Source organism: Conger conger, chromosome 10, assembly GCF_963514075.1.
Source record: "Conger conger chromosome 10, fConCon1.1, whole genome shotgun sequence".
NCBI classification, from domain to species: domain Eukaryota; kingdom Metazoa; phylum Chordata; class Actinopteri; order Anguilliformes; family Congridae; genus Conger; species Conger conger.
Genome location: NC_083769.1, coordinates 48,619,660 through 48,633,969, shown reverse-complemented (window position 1 = coordinate 48,633,969; position 14,310 = coordinate 48,619,660). Strand labels below are relative to the sequence as shown.

The 14,310-nt window shown below is 48.1% G+C and overlaps 1 protein-coding gene across 1 annotated transcript; it reads right to left on the bottom strand.

Moving 5' to 3' along the window:
• Window positions 1-638: 638 nt before the first annotated feature.
• lactbl1a (lactamase, beta-like 1a) lies at window positions 639-12,947 on the bottom strand. Its single transcript, XM_061257267.1, has 7 exons — window positions 12,888-12,947; window positions 8,606-8,753; window positions 6,160-6,266; window positions 5,671-5,828; window positions 4,241-4,488; window positions 2,675-2,780; window positions 639-1,617 (listed from the first exon to the last, which is right to left on the bottom strand). The coding sequence occupies exons 1-7, from the start codon at window positions 12,945-12,947 to the stop codon at window positions 639-641; spliced, it is 1,806 nt and encodes a 601-aa protein (XP_061113251.1).
• Window positions 12,948-14,310: the final 1,363 nt, after the last annotated feature.

Sequence of the window (14,310 nt, the reverse complement as noted above, 5' to 3'; positions counted from 1 at the left end):
TATCCACTTTCACATTGTAAAGAGGGCTGCCACCCACTGAATTGTAGTGTGTGTTTGATATTTAATAGCACAATGTCTGGATTTTATATAGTTTATTCAGATTATAAAACAATATATTTACATCCAGTTTCTGTTGAATTCTATTTGTTGAAAAAAGTAAATCTTGCTGTGAATTGTTCTCTCTTTATCAAGGGGTAGCAATATCAAAATGACCATCTTGTGAAGAAGATTTACAGGTGTTTCCAAATAACCAGTACCACATCGGAGGATGTCCATCATTACAGAGAGCATCAACGGCTAGCGAAAGTGTTTGGAGACACAAAATGATACACAGTACTTGAGACAGAAAATTGCAAAAAAAAAAACTATGTACAACATAACATTCGTCAACAGATATTTACAAAAAATGTGTATTAATATGCACAATTACAATAATCAGTACTTGTAAAAATTTGCTACTGAAGAGATGGCCAGGAACAGGAAGGAATATGCAACAGGAAAACCGAAGCCTGAAGAGACAGTCTGCACATCCATCGCACCCAGTGCAGAGGGCATAATGAGGTCAAAGGTCAAAGGTTGTGAGGTCCGAAGGTCCCCTTTTGGGTTGTTTGTCCCTTAGACTTCGGTCGCGGAGGAGCTCAGCTGCCGAAGGTGGGTTTCTGGGGGATCCGGACCACGTTGTACGTGTTCAGGCCCGGCGCGTCGAAGCCGGGCGCCACGCCCTTCTTGTCGAAGACGTAGAAGTTAAAGAGCTGCCGGTCCTGGGCCTCCAGGGACACGGAGACGGAGTTGACGGTCAAGACGCAGGGGTAGCGCGTCTCGAACACCACCCGGAACACGCGCTCCTGCAGGAAGTGCAGCTTTATGGTCCGGTACCGCTCCGGGATCAGCTTCTCGATGTGCGGCCCGAACTGCTGCATGGTCAGCACGCCGTCCGGCCCCGCCCGGATCTGGTAGAAGGTGAGGTTGCCGTAGGTGTAGAAGCCCACGTAGGGCTCCGGGCTGGGCGGGGCCGCGGCCACGCGCCGTGCCTCCCGGAAGGCCGTCTCCATGGCGGGGATGAGCAGGTCGTAGGTCCGGGCCACCACGTCCTGGTCCTGCGGCTTGGTGCCGGCCATGAGCAGCACCAGGCCCAGCTTCATGCGCGGCACCAGGGAGAAGGAGGCCGAGTAGCCGTCCAGGTCCCCGTCCTTCCGCAGCACCTCGTAGCCCAGCTGCTCGCTGGCCTCCCAGGGCGTGCCGGTGCGGTCGGCGAAGTAGCTCTTGTCGCAGCGGAAGAGCGGCGTCAGCATGACCTTCAGGGAGTCGGGCTCCAGCAGCCGGTGCCGGTAGGCCCCCAGCAGCACCATGGCCAGCTTGGCCATGTCCGCCGTGGTGGAGTACATCTGGCCCGACGGCCGGTACCAGCCCAGGTCGTAGAGCGGCGCCGGCTGCCCGCTGCCGTACACGCCCACCGCCATCCGGCTCTGGACGCCCGCCGTGATGTCGAAGCCCGTGTCCTCCATGCCCAGCCGCTCCAGGACGTTGTCCGACACCCAGCGCTGGTAGTCCACGCCCGTGACCCTCTCCCCCAGGACGTGGGCCAGCAGGGAGAAGGCCAGGTTACTGTAGTGGCACCTGGAGGAGGAACCGTTCCGTATTTTGTTTTTTTGCATTTTGAGTCATAAAGGAGTAGTCTAGGTGCTAGAAAAAAACTATTTGAATATTAGCACTTGATTGACACTAAGCCCCATATGGGTTAGTAGGGGCCTCCTACAGGTTGAGAAAGCCATGATCATCTATTCACATGGCTGCTCAACGATACCAATACAAGAAGACACCAGACCCAGTATAACGGCCAAACAATCGAGTGATAACCTTTTAAACAAGTCTCTCAATCTAAATTTAATAATAATAATATTATCATTCCCCGATCCCGAACTGATACACCCAAAACAAACTTTTTCAAACTGTTTTGATCCAAACAAACCTTCATCAGGTCGAGAATTGTTTTCTGCTAAGAACACATCAAGTTCAGAAGATCATTGTCACGTCAGAACTGTAATCTGGATCTCAGCACACGCTGTAGTAATGCCATAGACGTCAGTTCATGATTAATATGGATAAACAAGCTAAATCCCTGTCTGTCGCATTGCATAACCATAATTAAATTAATTGAGACTTTAGCGTTAGAGAAATGCATGATGGGTATTCAGTAATACTGATATTTTCGTAGCGTGGGAAGACCAAGGGTACAAGATAAAAGAAAATATTTGGTAGCATTTTATTTTACAGCCTGTTAATTACATAGTACTTACTACAGCTTACTAAGTACACAGTTACTTATTAGTAATTATTAGGTAAGTACTTTGATTTCAGTGGTAACTACTATGAAACAAAGCTAGTAAGTACCATATGTAAGTACTATTTGGGTATGTTTCACAGCCAGCTTCATAGTACTTACCTCTGAAATCAAAATAAGTACTTCGTAAGCACCTGGTATTTACCCAGGATGTACTATGTAATTAAAAGGCTGTAAAGTAAAATGTTACCAAATATTTGCTATTGCATGAAATGAATATGCTGTACACTTTCACACTGAACATGCTGTTCACTGCTTACACAAATATACACTGTATAGCACCGCGGCGTGTTTGCATTACAGTCGTAAATGCGATGAGGAATGAGGTCTTACTTGGTGCCTGGATCAGCCACCAGGACGTCGTCTTGCAGGAGGTTGAGGGCGGCCTGAGTTTTTCCTTTCCAGAGCAGGTTGGTGGCCCTCAGCCTTCTGGGAAAGCCTGCGGAAGGTGCCAGAAGGACGGGTCACACTTTAAGGTTCGATAAGGTCCATGAAATGCAGTGGTTAACATTAATGAATCATGGACAAATAGATTAATTGAACATGAAATTAACTTTTAATTCGTTAATGCATTTGTTAACAGCTAACTAATATATTTGTTACATGATATTTATACATTAGCAAACCGTAGGATTAACTTACAATTAGTTAAACATTAACAAATACATTAACTGACTTTATGATGATGATAATTTTAGAATGAAATATTATGGTAATATCTAATGTAGTTGTTAAGCTGAATTATTGATGTACAAATACCTTAACAGAGCCGTGCTGATTAAATTCTCAGTAGTAGTTAGTTAACAACGACATTAGTTCATGCCAATTCGTGGAAGTACAGTGTTACCAATGAATGATTATGGTGCTATTCATCAGTGCCACAGCAGAAATAAACACGACAATAAACAGCAAGAGCTTGTGCTGACCAGGGCTGTAGGTATCATTTTGACATTGGTGGCGACCACACACATTTTTGTTGTGATGATAATTGAGGGGGACATAATAATTGGTAATAATGTACCAATCAATCCTGCTTTCACTCAGGGACGGCACGAGACATTCTGAACAGGGCGATAATAGGTATGAGGTGGCCTGGTTGTTTTGAGAGGCGCTACCTGTGCCTACCAAAATAGAACAAATAATTATACCCCTCTCTGTCTCTCCCTCTCTCTCTCTCTCCCTCTAACCTTCTCCCTCTAACCCTCTGTCTCTCTCCCTGTCTCTTTCCCTCACCCTCCCTCTGTCCCTCTCCCTCTCACCCTCTCTCTCTTTCTATCTCCCTCTCCCTCTCTCTATCTCTCCCTCTTTCTTACTCTTTCTCCTTCTTTCTCCCTCTCCTTGTCTCTCTCACCCTCCCTCTCTCCCTCTAACCCTCTCTCTTTCTCCCCTTCTATCTCTCTCTCTCCCTCTCTCTGTTTTAATCCACACACAGCACACAGTGTCTGTAGGGATTAAGTGAGGCTAAACACTGCAGACCTACAGAGTGCTGATCACACCTCCATTTTGCAGAAAACAAACACTGTAAGCTATAACCACAACTTCCACTCAGTTACTGTACGTACAGCTGGCTAGCAGCCTAACTCAGACCCCTAATCTACATTACATTCATGGCATTTGGCAGACGCTCTTATCCAGAGCGACGTACAGTTGATTAGACTCCGAAGGAGACAATTCTCCCCTGGAGCAATGCAGGGTTAAGGGCCTTGCTCAAGGGCCCAACGGCTGTGTGGATCTTAGAGTGGCCACACCGGGGATCAAACCGCCGATCTTGCGTGTCCCAGTCATCTACTTCAACCACTACGCTACAGGTCGCCCCAGACATGTCACAGCACTAGGAGCCTGACCAGCCTAAGGGGGGCAGGGTGGCGTACGGGGCCCTGGGGGGGGGCCCGGTCTTACCGGACAGCTGGCTGGCCATCCTCCGCAGGGTGACGGACGAGGAGCGGATGGGCACCTCGCCGCTGTCCAGGAAGATCAGCCCGTCGGTCACGTGCTTCTGCTCCGAGTCCCGCACCCGGCCCAGGGGGTTCTTGATGGTGAAGTTGTCCACGTACTTCTCCAGGGGGTCGTCCAGGGAGCCCACCTTCCCTTCCTCCCACAGCTTGTACAGCATCAGCGTGGGGAACAGCTTGGAGACGCTGGCGATCCTGCAGTGACACACCCGGGACTTTAGAGGGCGCTGTGGGCGGCGCTCGTTACCCCTGACTGCAGTCCACTTGACAGGTACCATCGCTTGTGCAGTGTGAACTGATTACAGCTAGGTTTATTCAAATGGTGTGGTACTAATAAATGTTTCAGTGTACAGGGACACATCAGTAGATGTTCAATAATGTATGCCATGGAAGGTTTCTAGTTATTACACTGGACAGACAACAATATTTTTTTCACATGTCTGTTTATGGCCACAACCCAAGCTTGTTAAAATTTGTTCAGTGCTTCAGTTGTGCTTCCTGCTCACAGTGTGGCTGAAACGTGCCAGAGATGTTTTATGCACTGAGACCTGAGTCCTCTGAAATGGCTGAAATTTGTTAAGTCAATCAAAAGATAAAAAATAGCCTGCTGTAAATCCAGCTATGTCAGCTTGACTAGCTTGAAAATTGAGATGGTGAAGATGGTCATAAAGTTGGTCTAGTTGGGTCTGAGCTGGTCAACCAATTAGTGCTGGTAGCTTGTCTGAACTATTGTTTCAACAACTGTTTCAAAACATAGCTTGAGCTGGTCAAACTGTGTCAAACTGGGGGCTGGTCTGAACTGGTCAACCAGCTAAACCATGTCACGCTGGGAGCTGGTCTGAACTGGTCAACCAGTTAAACCATGTCAAGCTGGGAGCTGGTCTGAACCTGGCTTGAGCTGTTTTTTCAGCAGGGGAACTGTCAGTTGCCCTGTTCCTCTCAGGTCATCTCTGTCAGTGTGAGGCCAGTTCAGGTGAGTGATCCAGGTGTATTAACTCTGATCTGGCTGCCTCTCACCTGTATATCGTGTATCCAGGTGTAGTAATACTCTGATCTGGCTGCTTCTCACCTGTATATGGTCTATCCAGGTGTATTAACTCTGATCTGGCTGCCGCTCACCTGTATATGGTGTATCCAGGTGTATTAACTCTGATCTGGCTGCTTCTCACCTGTATATGGTGTATCCAGGTGTATTAACACTCTGATCTGGCTGCCCCTCACCTGTATATGGTGTATCCAGGTGTATTAACACTCTGATCTGGCTGCTTCTCACCTGTATATGGTGTATCCAGGTGTATTAACACTCTGATCTGGCTGCTTCTCACCTGTATATGGTGTATCCAGGTGTATTAACACTCTGATCCGGCTGCTTCTCACCTGTATATGGTGTACTCGTTAGGTGGGCCTGAGCGGGGGTCAGTCCTATTCCGTTTGCCGAAGTTTCCGGTCCACAGGACGGAGTCGTTGTAGATAACGATGGCGGACAAAGCGGGGAGGCTGATTTCGTGGATACTGGATCTCAGGAGTGCGTCTACCTGGGCATCGGAGAAGGTCAGTGGACTCAGATTTAGGGTTAGGTGACATTTTGGCCACAGGTACTTTCAAGAGTAGTGTAGAGTAGTGTAGGTCCTTTTTTGTTAAGAAGCCTTTAACACTGCTAGAGTGCATTTACACAAGCCATTTATCTGGAATGTAATTGCAGAATGTTTGAGCTGAGCCATGAGGATGTGTTTGATTTGCACTTTGTTGTACGTCGCTCTGGATAAGAGCGTCTGCTAAATGCCACATAATGTATTGTAATGTATTGTAATGGATACTCGTGGGTAAAGGTGTGTTCTTGTTCTGGGAAAGGGGCGAGCAGCTTACTTTCTCCAGCGCTGCTCGGAGGTGGTGGATGGGGTGCTCCAGAGGGGCGGGTTCAGGGAAGCGGGGGCACATCTTCTCAGTTTTGGCGTCTTTCTCCACGTTCTCATCTGCAGAAACCAAACGGAGGAAAGCCTCAGCCGTGCCCCATTGCACTTCACCATAGATTTTCCGGTAAATAACTTTAAGACTCAACTTTGATGTTCAGCACACCACCACCTAAACCCCCACAAAAGCAAGCGGAAGGCAAAAGTGTTAAGGAAAAACCTCTTTATGCTGTACTGCAATAAGAAAGCATGAAATCAGATCAATATAGGGAGCCTATCCTCATCTGGGTCAGTTAGATCTCACTCTGTCAAGTATATTAGGCTTATATTTAGACTTCTTATTTCTATTACTTTTTGCTGAATGAAACTGCCAATGCGGTGAGTATGTTTGACTTATTTTAAGATTTGCCAATGATTTGCCAATTGTCAAGCAAACAGTAACTTAAAACAAGCCAATATTTCCTACTTGAGAAAAAAAGAAAGGATTTTAAGTCTTAATACAAGACTAAAAATGCTTGTGAAGATTTTTAAGCATTTTAAGCAGTGCGGACAACCCTTCCCACCATGCATTTCACTTGTATGGACGGCCATTTTAATTTCCATTGACTGCCATTTTAATTTCCATTGATGGCCATTTTAATTTCCCTGAGTTGCCGATGCACCTGCGTTGAGCATCCCCTTCCCCCTCGTCACCAGGAGTAATCAGGCTTGCAATGGGCAGGCTGCTGCTCCAGGCTTTGCGTAATCTCCAGCAGTTACTTACAAACGATCAACCCAGCCTAAGAAGCTCACACAGCTGAGTGGCCAAAAGTAGTTCCTGCTGCTAATCCCGCCTGTACATATCCTCTCTGCTGGTAGAGATGGATCTGTTTCATAAATACTACATTACACCTACAGGAAACTACCCCCCTATGCCCCCCTCCCCCAGAGGGACAACCTACAGGAAACCTACAACAATCGCTGCTGACCCCATTCCCAAAACATGGGGTGACATTAGCTCCGGAGGTAAGAGTAGTCGCTTGGCAGTCAGCAGGTTGCTGGTTCGATCACCTGCCCAGGTCATTCCCCCGCCCTGTGTTCACGTGTCCTTGAGCAAGATTTAACTAACCACCATTTTATCCCGATGAGCCTATCACCATGGGTGAATGAGAGGCTTTAATTGTAAAGTTTAAAATGTGCTGAAGACATGAAGTGCTGATCGCACTGTTGTCTTTTCTTGACTTCATAACCACCACTTACGATAGTTTCCTGTACAGTGCCGAACTTTGATCTGTATTAACCATACGGGTAAATGGCTCCACGGCCGTGTGCTACGAGTTCAACCCAGTTTCACCGTTGGCCCTTTAGGGTTTCCCGGGAAATTCCTTCCAGACCCACAGTGCCCCAGGCTGGCTGGCTGGACATCACTCATACACTGTACGGGCCAAGGCCGCCCACAACCACAGGAGTTAGGGTATTAGCGGGGCTTTGGGAGTAATCAGAGTGCGAGGTAATTGTTCTGAGATCATTAGCCGACAGGGTCTCACACTGTCACGCAAACTTGGTCTTAGCAGGAGGGAGGGGCAAGCCAGAGCTGGTGTGGGCCTTACCTCTGACCTGGCTCTAGTTTGGGGTTGTGTTCTCTTACCTGGCTGTAGTTTGGGGTTGTGTTCTCTTACCTGGCTGTAGTTTGGGGTTGTTGTCTCTGACCTGGCTGTAGTTTGGGGTTGTGTTCTCTTACCTGGCTCTAGTTTGGGGTTGTGTTCTCTTACCTGGCTATAGTTTGGGGTTGTGTTCTCTTACCTGGCTATAGTTTGGGGTTGTGTTCTCTTACCTGGCTATAGTTTGGGGTTGTGTTCTCTTACCTGGCTATAGTTTGGGGTTGTGTTCTCTTACCTGGCTCTAGTTTGGGGTTGTGTTCTCTTACCTGGCTATAGTTTGGGGTTGTGTTCTCTTACCTGGCTATAGTTTGGGGTTGTGTTCTCTTACCTGGCTGTAGTTTGGGGTTGTGGGCCCTTACCTGGCTCTAGTTTGGGGTTGTGATCTCTGACCTGGCTATAGTTTGGGGTTGTGGGCCCTTACCTGGCTGTAGTTTGGGGTTGTGATCTCTGACCTGGCTCTAGTTTGGGGTTGTGATCTCTGACCTGGCTCTAGTTTGGGGTTGTGATCTCTTACCTGGCTGTAGTTTGGGGTTGTGATCTCTGACCTGGCTCTAGTTTGGGGTTGTGATCTCTGACCTGGCTCTAGTTTGGGGTTGTGATCTCTGACCTGGCTCTAGTTTGGGGTTGTGATCTCTTACCTGGCTGTAGTTTGGGGGTGTGATCTCTGACCGGGCTGTAGTTTGGGGTTGTGTTCTCTTATCTGGCTGTAGTTTGGGGTTGTGATCTCTGACCTGGCTGTAGTTTGGGGGTGTTGTCTCTTACCTGGCTGTAGTTTTGGCAGCTGGTACTGCCACAAGAAGCAGCCGGTCATGACGAGGGAGAGAAGCAAGAAGAAGACCAGGCCCAGCTGGGTCCACTTCACCTTCATCTGGCTCGGTTTGGTTAGGCCGGCCACAGCGGCTGGCACAGGCTGGGAGACACAGAGACAAAAGAGTCAAGCAAGGGGTCCTTTACAGCAGTGATAACCAACCCTGTTCCTGGAGATATACCATCCTGTCGGTGTTCACTCCAACCCTAACAAAGCACATCTCTTTCAACAGCTAGAGCAAGGCTGCCCAACCCTGTTCCTGGAGATATACTGTCCTGTAGGTGTTCACTCCAACCCTAACAAAGCACATCTCGTTCAACACCTAGAGCAAGGCTGCCCAACCCTGTTTCTGGAGATCTACCGCCATGTAGATGTTCAATCCGACCCTCTCTCATTCTCGTTCAGCAGCTAGAGATCTTGTTGAACACCAAATTAGTGGAGTCGGCTGTGCCAAATTAAATTTAACAAGTGCTCAAGCAATGGACCCCACTTTTCAACACTGCCTTAATGATTTCCTTCCACAAAATGTTTCACTTTTTTATGTGCAGGGGGTTTGGGTAGAATATGGTTTGGGTGGACGGTGAGAGAGGTTATGAACTACAGCCAGCTAATCGCTACCTGCATTTACAAGTTAGCGTGTGCCTTTAAGCATTGGTAACCATGAATGTTGAAAACTCAACCAACAACTTATTTTTTAAATCAGAAAAGAAAGCAAGCCCAAAGTCATATGTTATGAATGGACTTGGCAACACTGTAGAAAACCTTAAGTGTAGTAAGCTGTAGTTTAAACAGTGAGGAAATGGCACGTGCACTAATCCAGGGCAAGAAAACAAATAATCTGTGTAAAATAAAGGGATGGAATCACACTTTAGCCTCTATGTTATCCTTCTTGGTTTCAAAACTTGTTTTAAACTAAATCTATTCACACACACACACAAATGGATACACACACACACACACATACACACACACTTCATAACATTCTGTACAGTACATATAAGCAGAATGGACAGCTGAACTATAACAATTTTGTCAATGACAAACTAATTTCAGAGGGGAACCTAAAACCCGAAAAAGTTAATGGTTTGAGAGCTGCCAAGACAGCATATCTCAATTAATTCGCAAATTTAAAGTGACTCACCACAGAGAGTATTCAGTTTCCTTCCTTGTTTATGAGGGGAGTTCACAGAGAACCCACATAATCACACGGGACTCGAGAGCCCACAGGTGCGGCGGTCTGTGCCGAGGCGGAAGGCTGTCCATCAGCGTTCACCGTGGCACGGGCATCGCTCGCGATCCCCAATCCTTCTCCGCCGGCGGCGAAATCCTAACTGTGACCCCCTGCTCCCTCCTTAGCCGAGAGCTCAATTTCCCCCCCTCTCCCGCTGGCTGTCCTGACGTCATAATCCCCGAGATTTACACCACGAAGAGGGCAGAGAGCAGGGGGAGTCCTAATCTCTGACCTCAGCCAATCGGATTGCTTCGATTTCCGAGGCGTGGGCCAGCCCCTTGTCCGACACGCCCCCCAACTTAGCTCAGTGTTCTTCCCTCAGGATGTCCCCCTGGAGGGGGGGGGGGGGCAGGGGGGGCATAGGGGGGTAGTTTCCTTTAGGGTTTCCCCAGGTATAGCCTACTTCCCCCCCTCCCTCGGTCCTGCAGGATGATCGAGCCGTAACCTGCGCTTCATTGATCGTTGGTGTTAAAGAGGTTGGCCCTCGTTCACAGAATGCTGGCTCTCAAGTTCGGATTGCTGACGTTTTTATGGGTCAGGGAGAAAGCGGTTTTCAGTTTACTTCCATCTTGGCTCAAGCATTTTTCATTTTCCCTGAATACATTTATATTGCGAATATGATATTTTATATTATATAAGTATAATTTTTACGGTCTCGCAGATTAAAATGTCAGCGTGGCGCAAATGCAGGTTATACCGTGTAGTTTATTAATTTGCTAGAGTTAAGGGCAAACAGAAAGAACAGGGTAGAATACATGTTGGAGCCAGAGGCATCTCAAAATACCAGTGCAACTACATGCTAATTACATTATAATAACAAAAGCGGTTGTTTAAATTGTTTATTACACAGATACCCTACTGCAGGGTGATATCATCGCATAAACTCAGGTTAAGTACCCGTGCTCAAGGGTGCAGAACTCCAAGCCAAGTTATTTAAACCCTTGCTTTGAATCTCCTCCACCAAGAGCGTTCAGTAATTTGCGATCGATAAGTGTGTACTTATGTCACAGAACAGTTCACCATGTCCTGTGTGGCCGTAGCACGGTGCAATAAGGGATTCCGTTACTACAGCACGGGGCTGTCGGGGCTATATGCAGGGAGGAAGTGAACCTAGACAAAATGGCCGCCGATATCCCGCTGTGTGTTCTGTGTCTGGGGTAATTGGCGTGCCGTGACCTCTGTGGCCGGGGCCTGGGGGGGGGGCTTAGGCAGGAATTAGTGTCAGGGGACGAGGGACGGCCGGCGACAGCAGGTGATAATTTTACCCTCGTTCTAAAAATAAACGACAGAATGATCGCCGGAAGAGGGAGACGCCGTCGGGTTCGGACAAAAAAAAAAAAAAGAAAGAGAGTTATTTTGAGCGAGAGTTATATTGTAATGGGGTCTAAATTGGAGTTAGCGTCAGCGGTTAATTAAACGCGGCCGAAGTCACTTCCACCGTTGCTCTGTATGCAGGGTCTGAAGCAGTAGAGGGTTTTTGGTGGAGGCCTCCTTTTGAGTTGTGTCCCATACAGACATTGGGAGTGTTGAGTCACTTTGTGATTGCTTATGTTGTCTCTGCCTGGAAGCCGCTCTGCCTGTGATTTAAACTGACCGTCTGCTGGGAGGAGGAAATGGCTCAATCCTGAGATATTAATATAAATATCTTAATAAATGTATTTGACTGGTAAGTACACGACCTCTTAAGTCTCCTAAAAGCCCGAGGGAGAAAAAGGTGGGTCTTCAGGTGTGATTTAAATGTTTGAGTAGTGGGGGCAGTTCTGATATGAGGCGGCCTGTAGCGTAGTGGTTAATGACTAAATGACTGGGACCCGCAAGGTCGGTGGTTCTAATCCTGGTGTAACCACAATAAGATCCGCACAGCCGTTGGGCCCTTGAGCAAGGCCCTTAACCCTGCATTGCTCCAGGGGAGGATTGTCTCCTGTTAGTCTAATCAACTTTATGTCGCTCTGGATAAGAGCGTCTGCCAAATGCCATTAATGTAATGTAACAATACTGTGTGTCAGCTGATGATATAGTATGAACTTTTATTGTGACAACCCGTCCTGTAATCTCACAATGTAATAATAATACTTTGTTATTTAGCTGCCAGCACGGATGGTGCAGTGGGTAGCACTGCCGCCTCACAGCAAGGAGGTCCTGGGTTCGAATCCCCGTCGACTGGGGCCTCTCTGTGCGGAGTTTGCATGTTCTCCCCGTGTCTGCGTGGATTTCCTCTGGGTACTCTGGTTTCCTCCCACAGTCCAAAGACATGCAGGTTAGGCTGATTGGAGAGTCTAAATTGCCCGTAGGTATGAGTGTGTGAGTGAATGGTGTGTGTGCCCTGCGATGGACTGGCAACCTATCCAGGGTGTATTCCTGCCTTTCGCCCAATGTATGCTGGGATAGGCTCCAGCCCCCCTGCGACCCTGTTCAGGATAAGCGGGTTAGGATAATGAATGAATGAATGAATGAATGTTATTTAGCTGACACTTTTATCCAAAGTGACTTACAGTTGATTCGACTAAGCAGGGGAGAATCTCCCCTGGAGCAATGCAGGGTTAAGGGTCTTGCCCAAGGCCCCAACAGTTCTGCTGATCTTATTGTGGCTACACTGGGGCTTGAACCACCAAGCTTCCGGGTCCCAGTCATGTACCTTAGCCATCAGGCTGCAGACCTCCCTATGTAGTTTACCATCATTGTCCCTGAGTGAGCTACTCATCTGAGGGAATGTAATTATATTGCAGCATAATTTGGACTCAATAAACCATCTAACATTATATTTAAACATTTATATTTATATTAATTAAATACAATGAGAATATGAATTACTGTGAAGCTCTAAACAACTTCCTGGTCGTCAATAGTGACTAAGTCCAAATTCTTTGGAAAGAAGAACGTTGCACTGGTCTGTTTTTGCACCTGTTTACTTATTTCTTTCTATGCTTGTGCACGGCACATTTTGGCACTGGGGATAATGAAGCTGTCTGTCTGTCTGTCTGTCTGTCTGTGTTGTTCGTCTGTACCTGCTGCTCCACGCTGTCTGTAGACGTCTCTCTCAGCACTTTGCTCCCGCCTTTCCCCATGGCAACGGCTAAAGAGACGAGCAGAAGACCTGGAGAGAGGAGGACATGTTTCACTTCAAATGCTTTTATATTTTTACTGTGATTTTTCCTCTTTTTTCTCTCCAGGGGCACAAAACTCCCCCACACCCATCTCCACACGCTGCAGACCACATCCCAAAGGAGCACCTCCACCCCTACAGACCACAGCCCAAAGGCCCACCTCCACCCCTACAGACCACATCCCAAAGGCCCACCTCCACCCCTACAGACCACAGCCCAAAGGCCCACCTCCACCCCGACAGACCACAGCCCAAAGGCCCACCTCCACCCCTACAGACCACATCCCAAAGGCCCACCTCCACCCCTACAGACCACATCCCAAAGGCCCACCTCCACCCCTACAGACCACATCCCAAAGGCCCACCTCCACCCCTACAGACCACAGCCCATCTCCACCCCTACAGACCACAGCCCAAAGGCCCATCTCCACCCCTACAGACCACAGCCCAAAGGCCCATCTCCACCCCTACAGACCACATCCCAAAGGCCCACCTCCACCCCTACAGACCACATCCCAAAGGCCCACCTCCACCCCTACAGACCACATCCCAAAGGCCCACCTCCACCCCTACAGACCACAGCCCAAAGGCCCACCTCCACCCCTACAGACCACAGCCCAAAGGCCCACCTCCACCCCTACAGACCACAGCCCAAAGAGCCATCTCCACCCCTACAGACCACAGCCCAAAGGCTCACCTCCACCCCTACAGACCACAGCCCAAAGGCGCACCTCCACCCCTACAGACCACAGCCCAAAGGCTCACCTCCACCCCTACAGACCACAGCCCATCTCCACCCCTACAGACCACAGCCCATCTCCACCCCTACAGACCACATCCCAAAGGCCCATCTCCACCCCTACAGACCACAGCAAACAGACAGCTCATGCTTTTTGGGCCAGAGATACAAACTGGACACTTCCCAGGTTGTTTTGAGGTGCTAAGATTTTTTCTTTTTGTCACATTAATAATAGTTTTGCCTTTCTCCTGTGAAGATCGGGCTTTTGGAGAGCCCCAGGCAACAACTCACTAGTTTTTGGTCATTTGGACCAGTCATATTGGTTTGCTGTAAACGTTTTATTGGCTCTTGTGCAGTAGGTCCACCCAGGGGAGGTGAATGAAGGCTCATCCTCACATAATTACTGAGAATGAAAGAAAACTGAACACTATATTTAACACGCCTCAACACTATATTTAACACACCTCAACACTATATTTAACATACCTCAACACTATATTTAACACACCTCAACACTATATTTGGCGGCATGGATGGTGCAGTGGGTAGCACTGCCGCCTCACAGCAAGGAGGTCCTGGGTTCGAA

What these genes read in the sequence shown, in the direction of transcription:
- lactbl1a (XM_061257267.1), bottom strand. Translation starts at nt 12,947, where the DNA reads ATGGGGAAAGGCGGGAGCAAAGTGCTGAGAGAGACGTCTACAGACAGC. An exon ending in GCTGCCAAAACTACAGCCAG is followed by an intron (nt 6,267 to 8,605) that starts GTAAGAGACAAC and finishes TGGTTTCTGCAG; the next exon opens with ATGAGAACGTGGAGAAAGAC. An exon ending in GATGGCCAGCCAGCTGTCCG is followed by an intron (nt 2,781 to 4,240) that starts GTAAGACCGGGC and finishes CACCTTCCGCAG; the next exon opens with GCTTTCCCAGAAGGCTGAGG.